Raw genomic sequence first — 25,132 nt, 5'->3', positions numbered from 1 at the left:
AATAGGCACACATTTATTCCCAAGTCATAACTTAAGAGAAAATGTTACAATCAAGGTTTTTAAATGTAGAAACAATTTTAAATGATGGAAAATTTTGAATTTAAGTTTAAAAAAAACATATTTCAAAAGTGAATTACCAATCCGAATTGCTGGGTAGATGGGCAAAAATACAATAATATTAATGGTGCATCTACAGAAAGCCTAAAGCATTTTTAAGCATAATAATAAGTGGTAGCATATTAAATGCAATCTTCTTTCCACTCCCAACTTCAAATCCAAACCAAACACCTCCCCTGGACCCACAGTTCCAGGCAAAGTATTTGCCCCCAGAGAGTGGGCAAGAGAGCTGCTGCAGGACTATCTTAGCTTCAGCATGAGAGAACTGGAAGACGAAGAGTGGAAGAGCCCCACGGTAAGGCTTTGCCCACAGTTTACAGGACAAAGTGATCCACAGATAGACCTGGATCCCAAAGGGAACAACCACAACAGTTGCCATGGTTTCGAGGATGAGAGGAGGTAGAGATGTTTTCCTGAAGGCAGAAAAACAAAGGAACCTAGGAGCAGGGACATCTCCTGCTGGTGTCTCAAGATGGGACAAGGACTTGCTGCAGATTCACTGCCTGCCACATGGATAGAAACCACTGTGCTGCCATTACACAAGGCAGCCCAGAAATGGGACCTGAGCTGCAATGACAACACAGGGACAGATTAACCACACACCTCAGGGGGTCCAGCAGGCAAAGAAAGAACAAACAAGAAAAATCTTCCCAAATCCTAATGAATTCAAGCTCCTGGAAGACACAGGTGACAACTTGACGAAACAACAAGCACTTCAGGAAATTCAAGTAAATATTTTTTTAAAGACCTTTTTAAAACAAATATATATATATATATATATATAAAATCCATGAACAAAAATATTCAGCAGATAAATTGAAGCATCAGCACTACCAACATTAGAGACCTCAAAGAAATACCAACTGCAGAGCAATACTTTTACAAAGAGATAGAAATCATGGAAAGACTCTGCAAAGATCTGTAGAAAATCTAAATGCAAACGTAAGAAGTTGCAAAAATATCTGAGATGACAATCAAATAGAATAAATATCACTGAGTCAGATAAAACCTGACATTTTGTGGTGAAGAAAAATATTTTTAAAATATACAACAAGCTTCCAGATGAACTTGTAACAGTTTACAACAGGCTTTTCATCTATAACGCTGGAAATGAGAAGACTGTGGAACAACTCTACACACTTCAGAGGAACAGACTCCGCAATCTGAAACTTCTATAGCTAGATAAGAAACCACACACCTCTCAGGTGATAGAAACTTGCAGATATGCAAGGATACAGAAGTTGTATTATCGGCCAGGCACAGTGGCTCACGCCTGTAATCCCAGCACTTTGGGAGGCCAACGCGGGCGGATTGCCTAAGGTCAGGAGTTCGAGACCAGCCCGGCCAACATGGTGAAACCCCATCTCTACTAAAAATACAAAAATTAGCCGGGCATGGTGACAGGTGCCTATAATCCCAGATATTCAGGAGGCTGAGGCAGGAGAATCGAGGAACCCGGGAGGCGGAGGTTGCAGTGAGCTGATATCGTGCCTCTGCACTCCAGCCTGGGCAACAAGAGCGAAGATTTTGTCAAAAAAAAAAAAAAAAAAAAGGAAAGAAAATAAAAGAAAAAGTAGTTGTATTGTCTAAAAAGGGATGGAAGGAAAATATCTGAAAAATAAGTATAACTAAACATGTATTGGAGATTTTGAGATAGAAGATGAAGAGGAGAAAAAACAACAATAGACCAAGATCCTGGGTAATGAGACTTGAATATGTAATAATGTTAAGTAAGGAAAATCACAAAGAAAATCCTGCTAGGAAAATTCTCAGTCCAGACCTAATGATAGGCCACAGGGAAAGAGAGATGCAGAGGAAAATGTATTCTATGCTGGTTATTTCGTTTGCCCCATCTCTAACCCCCAACACACCACAGCCCCATCTATTATCTGGCTTCTACCAGATCCAATAACCTCCCTTCCTGTGCCATGGAAGGCTGCAACCTAGAGGCTCTATCGTCTTGGCTATTTGGCCAGTGGCTTCCAATTGGATTTGACCAGTGGGACATGTCAGCTGAAAACGAGAGATCAGGCTAATTCTTCCCCTTTCTCTCTCACTGTCTCTCAAGAAATCCCATAAACTAAAACTCCATCTGATTGTCCTCCTTGGCCCCAAATTTGTTTTTCTGGCTTCAGCAACAATATTTCTTTCTCAAACCTTTTTGGCCATTCAGGAAGATGTCTTCCTACTGTTGCTACCTTCTGTGCCTTGAATTCTTTGTAGAGTCTCCTACAGATTTGTAAGCTCTCCCCTTCTTTAAAGTCTCTTCATGTCATTTGTGAGCTGTTTCCTGCTAGAAACTTTAATATACATTCCAAATTTCTTATTTGGGGAAAGGGTAGAAGATAGTGTAGTGATGATGAGAGTGAGAAAGTTACTTTTTTATATGAAATAAAACCTAGATTTAGTGTTACCTTGTGATTTAATTACACTCTTTATCAAGATATCCACTATGGTTGCAAAGACAAAGAGAAGTACACAATGAAATTATACATTTGCTAACTTATTTGCTAGCTTTTAGGTACAAACTTACCTAAGCTTATATTTAAGAAATATAAAAACATCTCTAATATTCATGATGGCAAGTTGTGAATTATCTGTTGACTTATGGTACCAGAATTGCAAGTATAAATTCACTAGGATAACAGAAAACAATTTACTGGACTCTGTCATTATAGACCTGTAATGTATTCCTTTTAACTGCAAAATACCTGAGCCACTATAAACTGCTACCAGTTGTACTGATGGCTTTCCATCTCTTACTCAGCATTTCTTCCCTCCAGAAGCTACAGGTCCAAGTCACTGTCTCAGATCTCAATAAATAATAATTTATAATACCAGTATTATGCACAAAGTACTGAATTCATTCAACATTTTTTCCTTTTAGAAGTTTCTACTGGGCTATCATCGAGGCTCCAGGCACTGTCTTGGTGCTGTATGGTTTGGCACCTCCCTTCAAAAGCTGGTAACAAAGACAGACAACTAATTACAAGTGAAGTGGCACAAAAGTGTCATTCTCCTTTAGTAAAACAATCACAGAATGGACATCATTGGAAGCAGTTATGATGTCACACAAAGCACACCAGGACTGAATCTAGGGTTTGGGTTTCAGGCTTCCTCTTCCTTGGGCAATTTACCTCAGCCATTTCATCTTCAGTTTTCTTATTTGTAGGACACAGTTGCTTGAAGTGACTGGAACTTAGTGACTGGAACTTAGATATTCAATATATGCAAGTATGTTAACTTTTTTTTCCTTGAAGGAGCAAGTTTTCTTCAGAAGTTTAAGAAAAAAAATTTTACTGAATATCTATTACATACTGGGCATTGATCATTTCCTTCTATACTCTGTCCTGAGGTGAATGAAAGAGTGTAGGGAAAAGCCGGGCTGTAAAGCGCATGGATAAGGCCATGATTCTGTCCCCGAGTTGACTTCTAGAAAGACTAAGTTTATGATGACTACTTGTACAGATACTGGAACATATGGCAGGAATTTGAATCCATCTGTGGTTTAGTTTATCTTTCTTATGTTCATGTTCTGCTTGTCCTACATTCACTATCCCTTCAATTCATGATTTCAGTTTTGACTCATTACACTCTGTGGATTTATGATTTATATAAGCCCTCTCAATTCAATTTTATAATAAAGTGAGGTTTTTTTATAATAAAGTGAGGTTTAATAAAGCAGCATGTATTTTACTTGTGTGAAATTCTGCATTGGCAATAATTGTAACCTTCATTCAATCCACTGTTTTCTACTCTTCTATGATGTGCACCTAAAAATAAACACACACACACACACACACACACACACACACACTGAACTTGCGGTTAAACACAATGAACTGGCTATGCATTTCTGTCTTTACTGCCTCCCAAAGTGGCAGCATGAATTTAAGTCAATAACCCACAAGAGCAAAGAGACTCAGAAAAGAGAAAACAGTAGAAGAAAACATTGCACAAACTTTTGGAAGATGGAACGTAGATGGAGGACTGGTACCTGACTGCAGAGAATGAAGTTTAAACTTCAAGACCTGCAAAGGGACACTAAGTAGCAAAGCATGCAAGTTTTCTTGGAAAATTCTCAGAATCTAGAGGCAACAGGTCCTTTGGGTAGGGAAGGGTAGTAAGGAACATGGCTAGATATAGAGATTGGTTGAGAATCCAGAAAGAAGTTGGACAAGGATCTACCAGAAGTTTAAAAGAAGTTTCCAACTTAAAAGAGACCAAAGCCAAAAGGGAAAATTAAAGGAACTTGGAAGAAACAGAGACAATTCAGGAAGAAAAAAAAACTATAATATTATAATATCCTAAGGGAGCTAAAACAATATATTGCAATCATAAAAAAGCAAAATACTATGAAAAAGGAACAGTCAGAAAGTAAATGTGGCAGAGATACAACTGAACACTATCAATCTCTTCTTCCTTAGTAAAAGATGACCCATATTGTTGGAGGCAGTGACATGCTCTGCTAAAAACTTTTCTTAGACTCCCTTACAGATAGGGTAACCAATGAGAAGTAAGTAGAAATATTTAGGTGGGCTTTCAAGAAAGTTCTCCTTTATGGCACTACCAGAACTTCCATAAGGGTCTTGAACTTGATCTCCTTTAAGACCTGGACTAGCCACAAGCAGAGGATGCTTGACATCTTTTAGTCCCAGACAAGGTCAAATGTGGAGGCACTGGCCACCTCATAAGCTTGTACCGCAAAATGACCCACCAAAAAAGCAATTTTCCCCAAAAGTGTTTTCAGTTCTACAAAGTACAAGTACAGATACGGTTGCTGTAACTAAACTGAATAACAAGGCCGGGAGTGATGGCTCATGCCTGTAATCCCAGCACTTTGGGAGGCTGAAGCAGGTGGATCACCTGAGGTTGGGAGTTCGAGACCAGCCTGGTCAACAAAGTGAAACCCCATCTCTACTAAAAATACAAAAATCATCCAGGCATGGTGGCACGTGCCTGTAGTCCCAGCCACTCGGGAGGCTGAGGCAGGAGAATCACTTGAATCCTGGAGGCGGAAGTCGCAGTGAGCTGAGATCACGCCACTGCACTCCAGTCTGGGTGACAAAGTGAAACTCTGTCTCAGAAAAAAAAAAAGAAAACCACACTAAACTGAATAACGAAACATGAATTTTAAATAACTTGCTAATAATCAAGGAGCTAGAAACTCATCTGGAATTTATTAAGCCAAGTACATTAATTTCCTTACATAAAAAGCATTACTGTAAATTGCAGTGTGGCTGTCAACCACGTTCTTTTACCAGAACTAAGGCCAAACTTCAAAAGTATCAGCTATTTGGCAAGTTATACCTTTCAAGACTTACAAGCATTTTCCAAGTCTAAAAATGTTTGCAAATTGGCTTAAAAACAGGCAGTTTTATAAACTTTATCCTTCGAATAAAACAAAATGCATTTCTTTTCTTCATGGAAACTATAAAAGCTCTTCTTTTCTAAAATAGCTCATTGGGCTCATTTTTAATAAGACATCAGAAAATGTTCTTCTTGGAAAGATCTTAAAGTTGACCCCTCCAAACTAAATACAGCAGAAGAGCTAAATTAGTAAGATGACCCAAAGACATACGGGAAAAATACAAAAAGTAATTTAAAGAAAGAAAAGTACATAAAGAAAAATTAATAGCTGAGACAAAGCCATAAACATTACTGTATAGAGACAAAAAAATCAATTTATTTGAAAAGAAGAAACTTAATACATGCAATCTATAAACCCAGTTCTAATCTGAAAATTCACATAGATAGTAGCTAAAAGGAAGGGAATTGAGTCCAAGAACATATGACCATGTTTTCGACAGTGCAATAAACAGGAAATTTTTTTCCTTCAATATAAAACATTTCAGGCAAGTCAACTAGCCTTAGGTTTTATTAGAAATCCACTGACAAGAAAGAATAGCAAAGAAGTGCAAACACGAGCACAAGGATCTCTGGGGAGAGCAGGATGAAGTATCATTAAGAAAAAAAAAACGGGCCAGGTACAGCGACTCACGCCTGTAATCCCAGCACTTTGGGAGGCCGAGGCGGGTGGATCTTGAGGTCAAGAGATGAAGACCATCCTGGCCAACACGGTGAAACCCTGTCTCTACTACAAATACAAAAATTAGCTAGGCATGGTAGCGTGCACCTGTAGTCCCAGCTACTCGGGAGGCTGAGGCAGGAGAATCGCTTGAACCCAGGAGGTGGAGGTTGCAGTGAGCCTAGCTCACGCCACTACACTCCAACCTGGCAACAGAGTGAGACTCCATCTCAAAAAAAAAAGAAAGAAAAAGAAAAAAACGTGGCCAGGCACAGTGGTTCATGCCTGTAACCCCAGCACTTTGGGAGGCCAAAGTGGAAGGACTACTTGAGACCAGCCTGGGCAACATGGTAAAACCCCATCTCTACAAAAAAACATAAAATTTTAAAAACAAGATATCTCCACTAAAGTATTGTGAACTAAAACCCTGGGGACATAAGAGATATTTTCCCCTATTTTGAAAGGAGAAATAATCTCAGAAGAAGACTGAAGTGACCTCCCCAAACAATCTTCAGTGGATCAAGTGTTTCTAAAACAGAGCAGTGTACATCAACTTTAGTATTTTATATAGCAGACCATAATGAGTCTTTCAGATTGGTTGTCTCAGAATATAATTTCCTTAGATATTGAGGGTTTCTACCTCTAATATGTATCCAAGAAGGTAGGTAAGCTGACAGTAGGGAATGATTTTGTGAATACAAATAAATAGCATCTTTGAGAGAATGTTGATTTCTTGGATAGCTCTTCTGATCTCTTCCTTCGTGGAGTCCTGCCCCTCTACACTAAAACTTTACCGAGCTTGGTTTGGCTCCCACACCAACACTCCAAATCTATACTTTCAACAAGTGATAGATTACTCTGTTGCCAAGTTTAATGGTCTTACTCCCATTTTCTTTTCCCTTGATCACTTCTAGCCCGGAACACTATTCATAATCCTACTCTCTCTACTTATCTTTCATAAAATCAGTGCTTCCCTTAAGATCTCTAACACATTCCTAGTTTTCTACTAGCTTTTTGACCATCACCGCCCCTTTCTCTTCCTGTCCTCCTAACAGAAGACATTTTCCAAAGTTCAATCCTTAATCCTCTGATATGCAATATGGTCATTCCCCTTCACTGACCCATTCTGTAAAACAGATTGTAACATCAACTGATGGGACATTTTTAAAAAATCAAAATCGATATCCAGTATTTGGTCTTAGGTCTTGTAATTCTTACTACCTTCAAATCAGCACCTTCCACGCTAAGTAGACTACTAGCTTCACTGTCCTGCCCATAGGACAATTCAGTGAATCCTTGCTCATGCCCACACCACCCCTATCCAACTTGAAAGACTTCCATGTTACTTCCCACACATCAACTTTCTGATTCAGGTCATGAAGGACCTTCTCTAATAGTTTCCAAATGCTTTTCCCATTCTCAAGCTTCCTGTAGCTTTGCTGTCCAACATGTCTGCACTTATTCCTATGCTGCCCCATAGCTGTTTCCTCCCTGACAGGACAAGTACCCAGAAGGTACTTCACACCAAGTGAAACAGGAGAAAAACCCAGAGGGCAATGAAGGAAATGTTTTGAGAGGGAAGTTATCACCATCTCTTTCTGATGCTTTTGATAGATTGACAAGTGCTCTATTGTTCCCTTCCTCACCACACACACTGTCTCTAAGGCCCTGTCCCATCCCAACACAAGAAAGTTATTTAATAGTATCTACTTACACTTCCGTGTGAATTTACACTACATGCCATATTAAGTCCAATCACTTTTCTATGCTTTTTAACATTGTGAAACAAGAAAATGAGTAAGACAGAGGCAGATATATGGAACAGCCAATAGCACAACAGGATGTGTACATGCCAAACAACAGGCAGGACTATGTAAGGGAGGGTGAGAAACAGAGGAAGACGAATGAAGGGGTTGAGAGCTTGATTTTTCTATTAGACAGATCTAAGTTCAAATACTGGGCCTGCCAGCTTCAGCTGCATGGTGTTGGGAAGAAACTTAACTTCTCTGAACCTCTATTTTCTCATCTGTAAAAAATACATATATTATATAAAATGATTTTTTAAAATAATAATACCTTTTAATTCAAGTAACAGCTAGAAACAGTCATAAAAAACAAGTTAGGCTGGGAGCAGTGGCCCACACCTGCAATCCCAACACTTTCAGACGCCAAGGTGGGAGGATCGCTGAAGGCCAAGAGTTCAAGACCATCCTAGGCAACACAGCAAGACTGTGCCTCTACAAAAAAATTTTAAAAATTAACAAAGTGTGTTGGTGCACCTATAGCCCCAGCTACTCAGGAGGCTCAGACAGGAGGATCAGTTGAGCCCAGGAATTCAAGCCTGTAGTCAGCTATGATTACACCACTATACTCCAGCCTGGGTGACAGAGCGAGACCCTGTCTCAAAGAAAAAAAAACAAAAACAAAAAAAGAAAGAAAAGAAAAGAAAACTTAAGAGAAAATCAGTTTGGACAAAATCAGATCAAGAGCTTCAGCTTTCCTTTTCCCTTCACTTCTGAACAAACCCTTTTGAAAGCCTCCACCCTCAGTTTTGTGTGCCATTTCAGAATAATTCCATTAAAAAACTGGTATAAAGTACAACCCTTTCAAAGCATGAGATGGGCCTCTGATGTTTAAGTTGAAGCAGATGATAGAAACTTTCCTGTTCTCAATAAAGTTTCTATTTTTTTTATTTCTAAACAGGGTAAAGCTATTTTCTGCTTCTCTGTCTCCAATTATGACTACAGACCATGCTCAAACTGCAGGACACAACTCAATCAGCGAGTTGTGAAACCTTTTTCATGAATAACACCCCAAAGTTTCATGATGATGTGTTATCCCCCAGCACAGGGTATTCAGCTAAAAAGGCTCATCTTCAAATTTGCTTGGACTTTTTTTATGATACTTGCTTACTTCCAGGCATCTTTAGAATTGGTTAAATAAAGTAAATTTGACATGGTTTAAAGTTGCTTTTTTCAAAAAAACATGTTCAAAACTTGCTCAATCTAGAACAGAACTTGAAAAAGCAGGGGAAAACCCAACTAATACAACAAAACCAACATCTCTTATTGAGTGAAGCATAACCAAGAAGTTAGTCATGTCACAGGGCTAAAAAGATTTCAAGTATAAAGAATTAAAAGGTATTTGTTCATTCATCCACTTACTTTTACCAGGAATATTTATTGAGTACCTAGTAAATACTTGGCACTATTCACGACTTGAAAACAAAGTAAGTCCTTGTACATAAGTCACTTATATTCTAGCGGAAATAGTGGAACAAACAAAAACAAATATACACACATACACCTATATATAATGCAGAGGCAAGTGATAATAAGTGCAATGAAATCTGAGTATGGAGTGACAAGGGAAGATAATGGCAGTGGGAAGGAAGAGGAGGTATCATTTAAGCTAAGACCTAAGTAAATGAAGAAAATGTATTCATGCAGAAGGAACAGCAACACAAAGACCTTAAGATAAAACCCAGGCCAGGCACGGTGGCTCACACCTGTAATCCCAGCACTTTGGGAGGCTGAGGCACGCGTATCACCTGAGGTCGAGAATTAGAGACCAGCCTGACCAACATGAAAAAACCCTGTCTCTACTAAAAATACAAAAAATTAGCCGGGTGTGGTGGCACATGCCTGTAATCTCAGCTACTTGGGAGGCTGAGGCAGGAGAATTGCTTGAACCTGGGAGGTGGAGGTTGCCATAAGCCGAGATCGTGCCATTGCACTCCACCTTGGGCAACAAGAGTGAAACTCCATCTCAAAAATTTAAAAAAAAAAAAAAAAGATAAAACCTTTCTCTCTACGTCTGAGTAACAGCTGGAAGCCAGTATGAGCACAGTAAGCAAGTCAAAGAGTCGGGGTGGAGATGAGATAGGCAAGCAGGGAACAGATCATATGGGGTCCTAGAGACCGCCTTAAAAATTCAGACTTTATTCTTGATGTAATGGAAAGCCATTGTCAGAGGAGGAGGGCGCAGAGTCGGATGTATAATCTCTGACTTACATTTTTAAAGAGGAATCTGGCTGCTATTTTGGAAGCAAGGAGTCCAGGCTACTACAACAGCATAGGTGAAAGGCGATGGTAGTTGTGGCAAAAAGTGGTCAGATTCTGGATATATTCGAAGATATAGCCTGTTGGATTTTTTCACAGATTGGATGTGTGGTGTGATGTTAAAAAAGAACAAGAGTCAATAATGACTTCAAATTTGGAAGCCTGAGCAACTGGCTGAACAATGATGCCATTTGCTAAGACAGAAACATTGGGGAGATGAGGAGATGATTAGGAAGGGGTGGGGAAGGGGTAGTACTAAGAGTTTTGCTTAGAACCCAGTGAGCATGACATGCTTATCAGACCTACAGTGGGAAATCTTGAGTAGTTACTAAAATTTAGGGACAAGGTCAGGGTCAGGAATGTAAATATGGAAACAATCAGCGTGGAGAAGATATATGAACTTGATAACATCTGCTAGAAAGATACTGCGGACAAAGAAAAGAAGACATGGAAGATGAGTCCTTGGATGTTCTAACATTCACTGATGACAATAATTAGGAGGACTGAGCACAGAAAAATTAGAAACACCAAGTGAAATGGAAGAAAAACCTAGAGGGCAATGAAGGGTTTGAGAAGGAAGTCATCACCAACTCTATCTAATGCTTTTGATAGACTGACAATATTTTCTTCATAACACAGGGTAAATTCCAAATGCATTTGATACTGGTCCAGAGGCAATATGTTTGCTTATTGTCCCCTTCTTCATGTAGAATGAAAAACATTAAACTCTCATGATAAAAACTAATTCCACAATGAACTTCCTTTATTTATTTATTTTATTTATTTATTTTTGAGATAGGGTGTCGCTCTGTCATATAGGCTAGAGTGCAGTGGGGCAATCATAGCTCACTGCAGCCTCAAACTTCTGGGTCAAGCCAGAATGAAAGTTTATAATGAGACTGGCAATGACCTCCCTTCCTTTGAATGTTATGAAATGGTGGTATAACAAAATAACTCAGATATTTATTTCCCTGTTCACACATCTAGATCAAATTTCAATCTAGTCAGGAAGGCAAAAAAATTTTATCAGGGTCCCAGCTTTGGTACTAACAAGTCTAAAACACTAACTAAAAAGTATCCTAATCAAAAACATGACATGTATTTTGAAGCACTACACAATAACCATCTGTACAATTTTTGGTATGCATGAACTACAGAAATGTAGGTCACATGAGAGAAGGTGATACTTTTATAAATTATAGAAGAAACTACTTAGATATCTATTTCCTATTCTAGCTCAAAGTATAACTCAATGTTATATTAAAATGTTTCCTTTTTTAACACTTTAAATGGTTTATTGAACATTAACAATCACTAACATACATTCAAACATATAAACCTAAAGTTGGCAATTGCTCAACAGTGTCCATCTGGCTGGGCATGGTGGCTCACACCTGTAATCCCAACAGGTTGGGAGGCCAAGGTGGGAGGATCGCTTGAAGCCAGGAGTTCAAGGCCAGCTTAGGAAACAAAGCGAGACCTTGTCCCTACAACAAAATTTTTAAATTATCTGGGTGTGGTGGTGTGTGCCTATAGTCTCCCAGCTGTTTCAGAGGCTGAGGCGGGAAGATCGCTTGAGCACGGGAGTTCAAGGCTGCAGTGAGCTATGATCATACCACTGCACTCCAGCCTGGGCAACAGAGCAAGACCCTGTCTCTAAAAAAGAAAAAAATATATCTATTGGCAATTCTGTAACTTACATATATTTGATGATCATGTACTAACACGGCACTAACATCACAAGAAAGAACTTGTGCTGGTGAGCGGAAATTGTATAGGATTTGTCATGTACAAAAAATAGCTAATCTTACAGCTTTAGGTGGAACAAGGACAGAGAGCCCATTCTTTTCTGATTCTAAATTCCTTAACAATGATGAACTACCTGGCCAGCGCCACTCCCAGGCAGCAGAGTATAATGACTAAGAGGGCAGGCTGTGGGCATTCAAATCCTCAGCCAGCATTTACTACTTCTAGTGTTTCCTTGAGTAAATTATTTTACCTCTCACCCCTCTTTTCCCTCATTGGAAAAGAACATCCTCAGGTAAGAATAGTCCTTCATTATAAGATATGTGGGTATAATGCACTTGCCACATGTCATGCGTGTGGTAGAAACTCAAGAATACTAGCTGCTTTTATTGTCATTTATTCAGCTTCTCCTGAAAAAAGAAAAAAACACTTCACTAGCAGGTAACTCGCTATTCAAGTCAGCTCATCTAGTGTAGGACACTGCTGTATTCATAGAAAGATCTTCAAAATACTAAGTCAAAAGTCTCACTGTGACCAGTTATCACCAGTTCTGCCCCCTGAATCCATACAAAAATTTCCTAATCTCTCCTACATGACAATCCTCATTATGCTTGAAGACAGACAGAAGGTCAGGTGCTGTATACCAACATAAAAATGCACTCAAGCACCAAACTGAGCGTTCTGTACCCAAGAATGAGAACCAGTCTTTGAGCATACTACTGCGGTATTTCATAATCTTTGGAAAGGCTGTTCATGGGACTGTGCTGTAATTCATCAGAGTAGAACTTGCTATTGTCCATCTCTTTCAGCAAAGCCACAGGTTGAATGTGTTAAACCTCTGTTTCAAAGTTGTGCACATATGACAGCTATTATCCTTATTAAGAGCTTTGACTACATCAAACATGTTTTCAAAGATATACAACCAATAATTTTTTAATACCTTCTGAAACTAAAGAGTTAAGTACAGGTATGCATAATTTCTCATTTCCTCAGGCTCTAACACATTTTTGATAGTTAACAGGCTTAAGGAGGTCTAGAAACATCAATTAAATAGGCCAACCTTTTGATTGGACACAAAACGTTCATTCAATAAGTATTTGGGAACATTCTGTCAGAAACTCTGGGGAACAGGAACAACATAAACAACTCAATCTACAGACACTAACTAGAAGAACGAGTTCACCTGCAGGGTGTATTTCTTCCAAACTAAAAGGATTGGGCAAATACGTTGATGTCACTTTGCTTTTCTTAACTAGCATTCACAAAGCTAGTGTGTTTCTATAACTCAAATGCTGGTATGTTGAGAAGCAGTCTTAAAAGGAAGAGTGAAGGTGAATGGAGTGTTTAGTCTCAACAGCAGTCCCTCACTACCCAAAGCACTCTCAGCATCCAGAGAGAAAGAGAGCTACAGCAATGCACCAAAAGACAAGAACCAACACAGATTGAATAAATCAGCATACTCCCTGCAGTCCAATCCAGGACACCATTCCTCTTTCTCTAAGCCTAGGAGAAGCTTTAAGGATTTGTGCTTTACAAATGGCTTAAGAAACACCAAGGTTTCAAGGCTTCTTCGCAAGGGCCAATTGTGACTTCGTTGAGCCTTTTGTGGCTTAAGAAGAAACAGAACCCTCCTTTTCTCAGCTTCATCCTTCCCCATTGGAGGAAACCCAATGGGTCATTTGTTACATAAATGTTTAATATCACTAATAATCTGAGAAAAAATAGGACAACGTGTCTTTCATCTGTTCATTTAGAGGGAAAATACAAATAACAATTTCTAATTTGGGCCAGAATATGGAGAAAATGGTGCCCTCAACCCCTGCTCATTCTGCAAACTGCCACAAAGGTTTTAGAGGGTATCTTGATAATGTGTATCAAGAACCGTTTTTTTCACCCAGTAGGTCCACTTCTCTAACTGGTTCAAGAATACTCCATTTATTTATTCATTTATTTATTTATTTATTTATTTACTTTTTAAAGACAGGGTCTTACTCTGTCACCCAGGCTGGAGTACAGTGGCACAATCACGGCTCACCACAACCTCGATTGCCCAGACTCAGGCGATCCTCCCACCTCAGCCTCCCAAGCAGCCAAGAATGCAGGTGTGTGCCACCTTTTTTTTTTTTTTTTGGTAGAGATGGGGTCTTGCTATGTTGACCAGGCTGGTCTTAAACTCCTGGCCTCAAGCCATCCTCCCTCCTTAGCCTCCCAAAGTGCTGGGATTACAGGCATGAGCCACCATGTCCGGCTGACACCCTGTTTTACTAAAGGTACAAGATCTTTGTATTTTTCCTCACTTTATGAAAGAAGTCCATTTCTAGCTTTCAGTGCATCAGTACATCGGAAGAATCCAGAATGATTGACACTGCACTGGAATCCTCCCAGTTCCTCAGGAAATACTTTGACATATCTGTTTACACTTCCTGGAGTCAGGCTATTCTAACGGCATTCCTGCCCTGGTTCCTATTTGTGTAAATCAGTTCCTTCCCAAGAGGACTTCATTAACTCCCTCATCTCTTGCCACCCCTCTCTTTTCTAGGATCCTTTCTTATTTCCCATATAAAGATGCTGTGTTCAAGAAATTATAAAACACTGCATAAAGAAAAAAATGGGGCCGGGTGTGGTGGCTCACGCCCTGTAATCCCAGCACTTTGGGAGGCCAAGGCTGGCAGAACACTTAAGGCCAGGAGTTTGAGACCAGCCTGAGCAATACAGTGAAACCCTGTCTCTACCAAAAAAAAAAAGAAATACAAAAATTAGCCAGGCATGGTGGTGCACTCCCAGCTACTCAGGACGCTAAGGCAGGAGAATCACTTAAACCCAGGAGGCAAAGGTGGCAGTGAGCCAAAATCACACCACTGCACTCCAGCCTGGGCAACAGAGTGAGTTCCTGTCTCAGAAAACAAAAGTAAAAGAAAAAAGTGAGAGGAAAAAAGAAACAAACAGGCATTAAGACATTTCTTGGTCATTCAAACCTACCTTGAGAAATCCATAGTACTAGAAATCAAAGAGTGGATGCTTACCAAAGAAACGGAGATTAATGTGCTCTCTGGAAGGAACTCTCTTGAGTGATAAAAAGCATTCTGTATCTTGACTGCGTTCTGGTGACTTGGGCATATAGGTCTGACCAAACTACAATGGTATACTTAAAATCAGTGCATTTCACTGCAGGTAAAACTACTTCAGTAAGCTACTTCAGTAAGAATAAATTACTCTGAGCAACTTCTGGAAGCTATGCTGTCTGCAACTTCAAGATTTCACACACGACAAGTTAAAAAAGGCCAAAATGTTCCAGCTAGTGGGCAGATGAGTTAACCCCACTGCAGCCTCAGCTCAAATGCTGCCTTCTCTGTGTGCTTGCCCTGACTCACCAGGTGGACTCAGGCTGCCTCCTCAACGCCATCACGATGCACCGGATGAACTTCAGTACCTGACGGCACTGCTGGGTTTGTCTGCACATCTGCTTTTCATGGGGGCTGCCTCTCTTTGAAGGTCCAGGTAAGGGCTAAGAATTTGGTGACTGAATCTATAAACCTGGCAAGTGCCTGGCACACCGTAGGCACATAGTAGGTATTTTTGAGATGACTAAATGTAAGTCCCCATGAGGGAAATCATCAAGTGGAGGGCAGTAATGTGACTCAGGAAGAGGGTTGAGGCAGAAGAGGAAATGCTAAGTAAATAAACAAGTACACAGTGGCATGCAGATGAAGACACATCCTGGAGCAGGTTCCAACCAAACAACTGCAACCAATAAAGCTTAAGACACTGAAGCAAGTTTCCACTGGAAGAAGAAATGAGTTCTGGTCCTTAAAATCCTGTTTTTTAATGTTGTTAAAGCCATAACTTTATTTGTACTTTTATTCAACAAGCATTTAGCAGGCACCATGCCAAACACTCAAGCAATAAATAAGATACAATTCCTGCCCTCAGTTAGCTCATAGACTAATATAGAAAAATGAATAGAACCACACAATGCAAAAAGAGAGATTTATGTGAGTGAGACAGGAGAGAAAGGGATGGGTGGGGCTGGAGGTTTGGCGATTTCGGGAAGGCTTCACATAAAGGTTGATTTTTCTCAAGCATGGAAGAATGAAGAGGTGTTCACTAGGTTATAAGGAATAACAAGTATTCCATTCATACAAAAACATGGAGGTGACAAAACTGCATTCTGTGCAAGGAGAAACACAAGCAATGAATTAGGGAGCATTTGTTGCTCTACCATAAGTATCCATTTAACTGGCACAACCACCAGGGGAGATTAAGAGGAAAAAACTGAGACCTACAGGATTTAAATAGCAGAGCCCGGGCCAGGCGTGGTGGCTCACACCTGTAATCACTATGGTAAACCTTTGTTAAAAATTGTAGTATTACAAAGCAATTCTTACGCTAGCTGCTGCAGCTAAAATCATTGGAAGACTCACAGTACAATTCCTTCACATGCAACCCTTTAAAATGATTTTAGCTGCAGCAGCTAGCATAAGAATTGCTTTGTAACACCACAATTTTTAACAAAGATTTACCATAGTGTCTTAATATCTGTTGATTGAGATTATACATAATTACTAAAAATACTTCCATTAGCACCAAAGGCAAAAAAGTTAAAAGGTGGTGAACAGCACATCCCCGAAAGATAAAACTTGGGGCAGGTGGAGAAACAGACCAATTAGAAGTGAGGAAGGACTCATATTCTAGTGCCAGACTTGGTAATGAGCTCAGGTTGGCATCCCTTAAAGGATGACAGCAATACTGAAAAAATCCAATCCAGAGATAACAGGAAGGGCAGGTGAGCAGAAAGGTGGTGAATTAAGTTAGCCTGTTCTGCTCCAGCCATAAAAACTACAATTGTATTTGAACCTCAACCTAGATAGCAACATTAATTTACAGACTAGAAAACTGACCAACCAATGCAAAGTGCTACATACCCTAGTTTCAATCTCATTCGTATTTTGTCTGTTTACCACATGGCTTTCAGATGACCCAAAACAGAGAGAGAAAAAGGCAACTATTAGGCATAGAAAATTAAAAGGTACTGCAGAAGAGGCCTAAAATTAGAGTCCAGGCTGTATTTTCCACCACTTCATCAGCCACTGTGTAGCCTTGCTAGAATCAAGCTTCTCCTCTGCCTTTGCCTTCAAACCATTACTTGGTTTTAAACCAGTGTTTAATCATAAACCAGCCCTGCTACATTATTAATGTATCAAACAGCCTTTCCAACCACGTAATAATCCAATATCATTATGCTGAGCTGTCTTAAAGGGTAGCTTTCCTACATTTGCTTTGAACTGCAAAATTAGCATAAGTAGACAAACCAGTTTTTATATATACTCAAGTATATAAGTACAATTTGAAATAAATAAAAACAAGATTCATAAAGTGATCATAATTGGCAGAATAACAACCACTAGCTCTTACCTCACTCTTTCTCCTCCACTCTAAAAAATAAACTTTGGTTATGAGAATAACACATTAGCTACTAAAAATCACAGACAGAAAATGGAAATGGCAAGGAGATGCTGACATGGAGTCCAGTCATCATATCAAAACTTTACAAGGTTATTGGAGTTGACTTTGGGGTATTCAAAGCTGCAGTTGTGAATATAAGTAGATTATATGTAATACAGATGGAATATATAATACATATGTATATATGTACATACATATACAATATATACATTTAAAAACCCTCCTATATTTCAGTAATGTGTAAAGGAATAGGGCAAAATGTAGCACGAATATCAGCAAGTAGGGGAAAGAATACTTTACAAATACACATTGGAATCAACCTTTTATCTTCAAATTAGGGGTTCTTAAAGAGGTTGTGGTGATGACAGAGTCATTCATCCTGCTTCTTTTGGCAAGAACAATATTTTAAAATATGTGCTTTGGTGGCAAAGGCAAAGCTGACAAGAGAGATAAATGTGGACACTGGAGAAACAAAATAGCCCTAACAGTGAGCACACTGTGGTCATTTCAAATGCCCAGAGTATACTAAAAGTATCTGAACATGTAAATTACTCATATACACAATGAAGGCAAACATACTGCCTTGTTCCAAGTGGGATGAAAAAAAAAATTTAATTTCCTTAACTATATTAAAAGGATATGACAGTATCTATAGGAAGATCCAGCTCTCTGCTAATGATGAACAAAATACGTTATAGAGGTGCCAAACCATTGCTGATAAACACCTTTACATAGACTGCGAGAGTGAAAACAGACTACATGTAATATGCGCAATGATATCTTTCATCACAATACACTTTCCCCCCGTTCATTATATAAAAATTTCTTGGAGAAAACCTACATAATTGTGAGCAATCAGGAACAAAAAAGGAATTCATCGTTTTCCAAAATGTGCATACTAAAAAAAAAGGGAAGGGTGTGGAATCATTCGTATTCATGTTTCCTAAAGCAAATACAAAGCACGCAGATGCAAACTCCACATAGAAGCCATGCATGACCAAAGCATGTCCCCACATCTCCCCTTCTCCCTCCTTCAATCCCCAACACTCAAACACAAAATGGCAAGTTTGTTTTCTAAAATTATGCAGAACACACACTGCTAATGGAAAATTACAATTGGAAGTCTTGGCTTTTCAAAGTTTATGAATGAGGGAAGTTATTTCTCTTAACTATATTGCTGGAATTTTTCCACTCTCATTTCAATTCAAAATACAGTGTTTATTCTTCTCTTAACTTCCCATGCCCCTCCCTTCACATCTTTCTAAGTCACCTTCAGACTAGCTCAAAGTTTCAACCTAAAAAGACACTAAAAGCTCATTCCTTAGACCTCCCTACTGTCCCATGGGTAATGCTACTCACATTTCACATTCCTTTATTTAGCGTAAGAAATGTAACATTTTCTTTGCACACACATACAAGTATTTCTTTAAGGAAAAATAAATTATTTTCAAGTATTCTTCGCTTTGGAATTCTTAAACATGTTGTTTTTTTCCGTGGAATAATCTTTAAGCCTAATTCGAAGTCCTAAATACGTTAACTAAACCAGCACGTGGCATCAATAACTCCTAAATGACTGCAGGGCTTGTGCACGCCACAATTTTCAGCAGTTGTTCCTGATTCACATCTGCTTGAAAGACTTTTGCCTCCTTTTAAAAGTCATCTTTTGCTTCCAGTGGAATAACGGCTGGAAGTCCTGATGTTAACCTTCTACAGATAAATGTAGCCCCAAGGCGTTAATGAACAGACCCGCTGTTTTTCAGGGGGAAAGAAGGGAATGGAAGACTTTGTCTGTGAGGCACAGCTGGGAGGGTAACAACTCTTCAGCGAGTGATCCTGGGATCTCAGTCCCATCAAAGCCAAAAATGAAAAAGCACATGCCCCGGCCCCTACCCCCTGGGCTTGGATGCGGCCCCAAAGAAATCATCTTTCCAGGTGGGCCTTCGGTGTGTTACCTCCTCCACCTGCCCTCCCACCCATCCTTCTTTTCCGCTCCCCCCTCCACACTGAATACACTCGCTTCTCAGGTATAAGGTGAGCATCCCCACTTCTAGGCACCCCGAGGGAATGCACCCGAGAGCCCTGGCCCAGCTCTGCACCGCGCGCTCTGGGCTGTGCCTCGCAGAGACGCCGCGGGCGAGCCAAGACCAACTGCGCTGCTCCTCCAGGACGCGAGGTGCCGGCACCCGGCGGGCGAGCGCCCACCTCTGGTCTAGGAAGCCAGTGACACCGTCGGGGGGCCAGTGACACCGTCGGGGGGCGGGGGTTAGGGCAGCGCTGATCTAAGCTGGACATTAAGATGCAGGAGCTGCAGAACCCGCAAAGTCCCCAAAAGTGCACAAGCAAACCAGCTTCTTCGCGCCGGCTGGGTCGCCGAAGGAGGCTAAAGTGCAGAGTGACTGGGGCTGCAGTCACCTCGCGACGACCGCCCCTAGGCAGTCAACACCTGCGGAAGGGAGAGCAGTGAAAGGCACTCACCTCCACCCATCTCTGAGCCTCGGCGAACGCCACGGAGCAGTTGGCCTCTGCCTCCTCCAGCCCTTCCATAGCTAGGACAAGGGAGGGAGAGAGAGACTCAGGGGATGCGTGGAGGGGCGGGGTGTCCCCTCGCGTCTGGGCCCCACGGGCGGGGAGGGCACACGGGCAGCCGACAACTCCGGCTTCCGCTCTGGCTGCGAAGGCGCCGGGGCTCTCGTTCCCTTTGTTGAGCTCTGCAGTTCGTTAAGGTCTCGAACCTACACAAACGTGAAGACCTGGCTTTCTCTAAACTCCTGAAAGCGACCCAAGGTCCGCGGGGACCCGGGCAGTCAGTCAGGACGCGGGAAGCGAAGCGGATGCCCAGAGGCAGCGCGCGGCACCAGCCCCGACGACAGTTTGGACTTCAAAAGTCGCAGCGCCGCCGCCGTCCTCCCCGCGGTGGCCCCGCCCCGGCCCACCCCACCGCCCGCCCGGGGCCCGCCAAGTCGCCGCTTCCGTCTGCCCCTCCCGTGGCTCCCCGGTTTCCCGGCCACGGCCGCCTCTGCGGTCAGACTGTCTGGCCCGGGAGATGCCACCGTCCGCCAAGGGCCGCGGCCCGGGCCCCGCTCGGGTTCCCGCGCCGCCCGCACGGCCCGCGGCTCCGCCCCGAGGGGATGCGCCCCCGCGCCCGCATCCTTCCAGCACCCGCCCGCCTGGCCCCTGCCCTCTCCCGGGCCCCTGAGAGCGGCGCCCTCCCGGCTCGCGGCCGCCCGGCCCGCTTGACATACCAGGAATAGCTGCACACAATTGTACCTTTCCCGGCCAAGAAACCTCCCCCGCTGGGGAGCGCGGCCCGCCGCCCTCACCTGAGCCCCAGCCAGCGGAGCCCGCTACCCGCTCTCCCGCCGCGATCCGGCCCAGCTGCCAGGTGCGCGCCGTCCCCTCCCACGCTCCCCGCCCCCTGCGGCGGCCCGGCCCTCCCGGCGGCAGAGGAGGGTCGTGGCCTTGGCACGTGCGGCCGCTTCCCCCCGGCGGAGTTCGGCCCCGCTCCGCCCGGCTTCCAGGTGGGTGCGGTGGAAGGAGGGTCCCTGCCCCTCCACCCCGGCTCGCCGCTGAGGGTTCGAGCAAGCGGGAGGGTTCCTTGCATTACCCACTTCCCACCCGCTCAGCCCAGTTTAGGCCGTTTGATGGTCGCCCTCGCGTTGAGCGTCAAAATTCCCACCCTTCGTGGTTTGAGGACACTCAGGGGACAGCGAGGTGGCAGGTTATGCGGTATCCGCAGCGGCCCTGGGTAGGTGTGCAAGGCCGGGGGCGGGGGATGGGGGCGGGAGGCACAAGGGTCGGCTTGCGCGGGTCTTTTTCACACCAGTGCTCAAATCAGGTCTCCACAAAGGAGCCTAGTCATCTGTCTGAGCTCCCTGGTCCCTCAATCCACGCTCCTGAGGCACTATCCAGGCCACAGGTTGGTGGCTTCATCTTTGGAGAAAGATAAAGACCGGTTCTTACTCTGCTGAAACGAAAGCAAACTCTTGTTCTTATTTTTCTGGTTGTTTTTATGAAGAAAAACGTCAGATATAGAGCAGAGACTAGTAGAATACTACCTAAAACCTAGCGTCTGTATTTAACAACTGTTTGCCTTTTGCCTTATTTATCACCTTTTCTGCTGGAGGGTTTTATTTTTTAATTTTTTAAATGGTATTTACTTTCTGTTTGTTTTTGTTTTGTTTTGTTTTGAGATGGAGTCTCACTGTTGCCGAGGCTGGAGTGCAGTAGCACCGTGTCGGCTCACTGTAACTTCCGCCTCCTGGGTTCAAGCAATTCTCTTGCCTTAGCCTCTCGAGTAGCTGGGATTACAGGCGCCCACCACCATGCCCAGCTAGTTTTTATATTTTTAGTAGAAACGGGGTTTCACCATGTTGGCCAGGCTGGTCTCGAACTGACCTCAGGTGATCCACACACCTCGGCCTCCCAAAGTTCTTGTTTGTTTGTTTGTTTTGAGGCGTCCCGCTCTGTCGCACAGGCTGGAGTGCAGTGGCGCAATCTCGGCTCACTGCAAGCTCCGCCTCCCGGGTTCACGCCATTCTCCTGCCTCAGCCTCTGGAGTAACTAGGACTACGGGTGCCTGCCACCACCCCCGGCTAATTTTTTTGTATTTTTTCAGTAGAGACGGGGTTTCGCTGTGTTAGCCAGGATGGTCTCGATCTCCTGATCTCGTGATCCGCCTGCCTTGTCCTCCCAAAGTGCTTTGATTACAGATGTGAGCCACCGCCTCCAGCCGTTCTTGTTTGTTTTTTAAGTGTTTTAAGAGACAGCTCTGTTGCCTAGGCTGGAGTGCAGTGGCGCCATCATAGCTCGCCCTGACCTTGAACTCCTGGGCTCAAGCGATCCTCCTGCCTCAGACTCCCAAGTAGCTGCGACTACAGGCAAGCGACACCACACCCAGCTAATTTCTGTATTTTTTGTAGAGAGAGGGGTCTCACTATGTTGTCCAGGATGGTCTCAAACTCTGACCTCAAGCAGTCCTCCTGCCTTGGCCTCCCAAAGTGCTGAGTCTGGTGGAGAGTTTTAAAGATAGGAGATTTCACCCCAAATGGTACAATATACATATCATTTTTAAAAGGACACTCTCCCACTTTGGGAGGCAGAGGCGGGCGGATCACAAGGTCAGGGGTTTGAGACCATCCTGGACAACATGGTGAAACCCTGTATCTACTAAAAATACAAAAAAAAAAAAAAAAAAAAGAAAATTTGCTGGACGTGGTGGTGCTATTTGGGAGGCTGAGAGGCAGCAGAATCGCTTGAACCAGGGAGTCAGAGGGTGCAGTAAGCCAAGATCACACCACTGCACTCCAGCTTGGGGACACAGCGAGACTCCATCTCCAAAAAAAAAAAAAAAAAAAAAAAAGGAAAAGACACGTTCCTACATACATAAACATAACGCTATTTTCACACCTAACTAAAACTAACAGTAATTATCAACTCATATCAAATTCTTCCAACTGACTCAAAAATGTCTTTTACAGCTGACTTACTCAGACCAGGATCCAATCCATGACCACCCATTGCATTTTAGCACATCTTTTTTTAACCCAGAAGAGACTCCTCTTCCTCCACACTCCCCCTTTTTTTGGAATGACATTGCCTTATTGAAAAAACCAGGCTGTCTTCTGGATTTATCTTAGGCTTCTTTGTGGTGTCTTCAACATATTTCTCTTCTGTCTGTACTTCCTGTGCTCTGGAAGTTAGCTCTAAAAGCTGGATTGGAACCTATCTCTTCTGAGTAAACAGTTCACCACCCACATTCTTCCGGATTGGGGTGATGGTTTTTGTTTGTTAGGTTCATTTTTGTTCAACCACTTTTTATTGGCACTATCTCTAGTCTGTGGGTCCGTTTAGAAAAGCTGATGAGCAAGCTTCAGGAATACAACTGTTCCTGCTGAAAGGGAGGCCACTGACTGAACCATCTCTTTGCCTCTTGGCTACACTCTGATCAGGCCAAACCCCAAAAGAAAATGGAATGATGAAAGAAAATGGAAAGATATTTCTCTCTTGTTGGCTACTGAAAAACTTTTAAGTGTGGTGGGGCACAGTGGCTCACACCTGTAATCCTAGTGCTTTGGGAGGCCAAGGCGGGCGGGTCATTAAGCCAGCAGTTCAAGACCAGCCTGGCCAACATGGTGAAACCGGTCTCTACTAAAAATACAAAAAAAATTAGCCGGGTGTGGTGGCAGCCACCTGTAATTCTAGCTACTTGGGAGGCTGAGGCAGGAGAATCACTTGAACCTGGGAGGGCGGAGGTTGAAGTGAGCCGAGACCGCAGCACTGCACTCCAGCCTGGGCAACAGAGCGAGACTCCATCTCAAAAAAAAAAACAAAAACAAAACCAAAAAAAAACTTTTAAGTAATTAGTGAATACCTCATATGTGCTAGATGTTATAAGTGACACAAAATTTTAAAATTCTAGACGCTGAATCCTATGCACTATTCAGTCCAGTAGGACATTCTGCAAGCTTCACAAGAATTATTATTATATTATATATAATATAATATAATATTATATTATATATAATATATATTATATATAATATATATTATATATATACATACATTACACTATTGAAAGCTGCTGCTGTGTAACTAGCTTTGGGAGTGGCAGCCCAGAATGTTAAGAAGTGCACAGCCTTGGGGATCTGAATGCCTTACAATACTAGCAAGCTACCAGAATCACTAAGCTTCAATTTCTTCATCTGAATAATGTGATAATACTTCAAAGGATTGTTGTGAGAATTAAATATGATGGTGGGTATAAAAGCCCAATGCATTGCTTAGCATAGAGTAGGCACTCAATAAATGAAGATTGAAGGTTATATCCCTTTGGTCTCTCTTTCTAACAGTGTGTCAGATTTTTCCTAAAAAATGGGGATTTCATGTATTTGTTCAAATAGTTATATGCAAAGGCTGGAGGGTTTTGCAAATCCTGTTTCAAGTCAGCTCAGGCACCAATCACTGCTTGGCCTCTTTAATGTTGAAAGTTTGCAACTCAGAAGACCCAAATATAATTCTTTGCCTCCTAATATCAGTCATTAGAATGTTTTACCCTTCTGGAAAGATTTATACAGCTCTATAGAGAAAGGCACAGCACCTGTCTTAGGAGTTTGAGATGAAATTCACAACAATAAAACATCAAAATTTGTATTTATTTTCGAAAGGAATTTGCGATACCTTTCAATATTTAAAAATGTAAAACAGTACAATTGTCATGTATTGATGCATTAGCGATGAACTCTTGATGGGAGAAAGGGGTACAATCTTTCTGGAAGGTCACTGGGCAATAAATATAAAAAGTTTTTCAAATGCCCACACTCTGTCCCAGCAATTCCACTTCTTGGAATTTATACCAAGGACCTAAGCAAACATATATGCACAGAATGAGTAATGGCGGTAGACACAGAGATGTCCCATAGGAGTGTCATTTGAGGACTTGCTCCACAGGAGGACTTGCTACTTGCTGCCCAGCCTTTGAGAGTGTGGTCAACAGATACCCCCAGCTATCAGCTCCTTCAAAGTTGGCCTCAGCTGCAGAGTGCAGCCTCACGTGAGGTCCTTCCCCTCCCAGGACAGCCCTCATCTGGTCAGTGAATGACTTAAGATTATAAAAGCCCAGCCATTTCCACCCAATGGGACAACACTGATAGGCCTTTACAGTAGACCCTGGGGTCTGCTGAGGCTGCAGGACTGTACCACAGTTCACGTTCTCTCTCAC

General features: G+C 42.2%; 1 protein-coding gene and 1 long non-coding RNA gene across 24 annotated transcripts in view; one reads left to right on the top strand and one right to left on the bottom strand.

Annotated features, from left to right (window-relative positions):
- Nucleotides 1-25,132, bottom strand: part of LMO7 (LIM domain 7) — a 239,179-nt gene that overhangs the window by 201,283 nt on the left and 12,764 nt on the right. For 6 of the 23 annotated variants that reach the window (XM_063650953.1, XM_063650960.1, XM_063650958.1 and 3 more), the window contains exons 1-2: nucleotides 20,736-20,808; nucleotides 19,891-19,961 (exon numbers count right to left, since the gene is read on the bottom strand). The exons of 4 other annotated variants lie outside the window; for them this stretch is intronic. In XM_063650953.1, coding sequence (XP_063507023.1) covers nucleotides 19,891-19,959 — 69 coding nt within the window. In that variant the 5' untranslated portion in view covers nucleotides 19,960-19,961; nucleotides 20,736-20,808. Of the gene's footprint in view, nucleotides 1-19,890; nucleotides 20,347-20,657; nucleotides 20,829-25,132 lie in introns of those variants that run through there. 13 more of the 23 variants (XM_063650944.1, XM_063650954.1, XM_063650959.1 and 10 more) reach the window with 5 other exon arrangements.
- Nucleotides 20,451-25,132, top strand: part of LOC134738072 (uncharacterized) — a 34,330-nt gene continuing 29,648 nt past the window's right edge. The window contains exon 1 of the long non-coding RNA XR_010123596.1: nucleotides 20,451-20,933. This is a non-coding gene — a long non-coding RNA (uncharacterized LOC134738072). The remainder of the gene's footprint in view (nucleotides 20,934-25,132) is intronic.

This window comes from Pongo pygmaeus, chromosome 14 (assembly GCF_028885625.2).
Source record: "Pongo pygmaeus isolate AG05252 chromosome 14, NHGRI_mPonPyg2-v2.0_pri, whole genome shotgun sequence".
NCBI classification, from domain to species: domain Eukaryota; kingdom Metazoa; phylum Chordata; class Mammalia; order Primates; family Hominidae; genus Pongo; species Pongo pygmaeus.
This window is presented reverse-complemented; position numbering and strand designations above follow the sequence as displayed.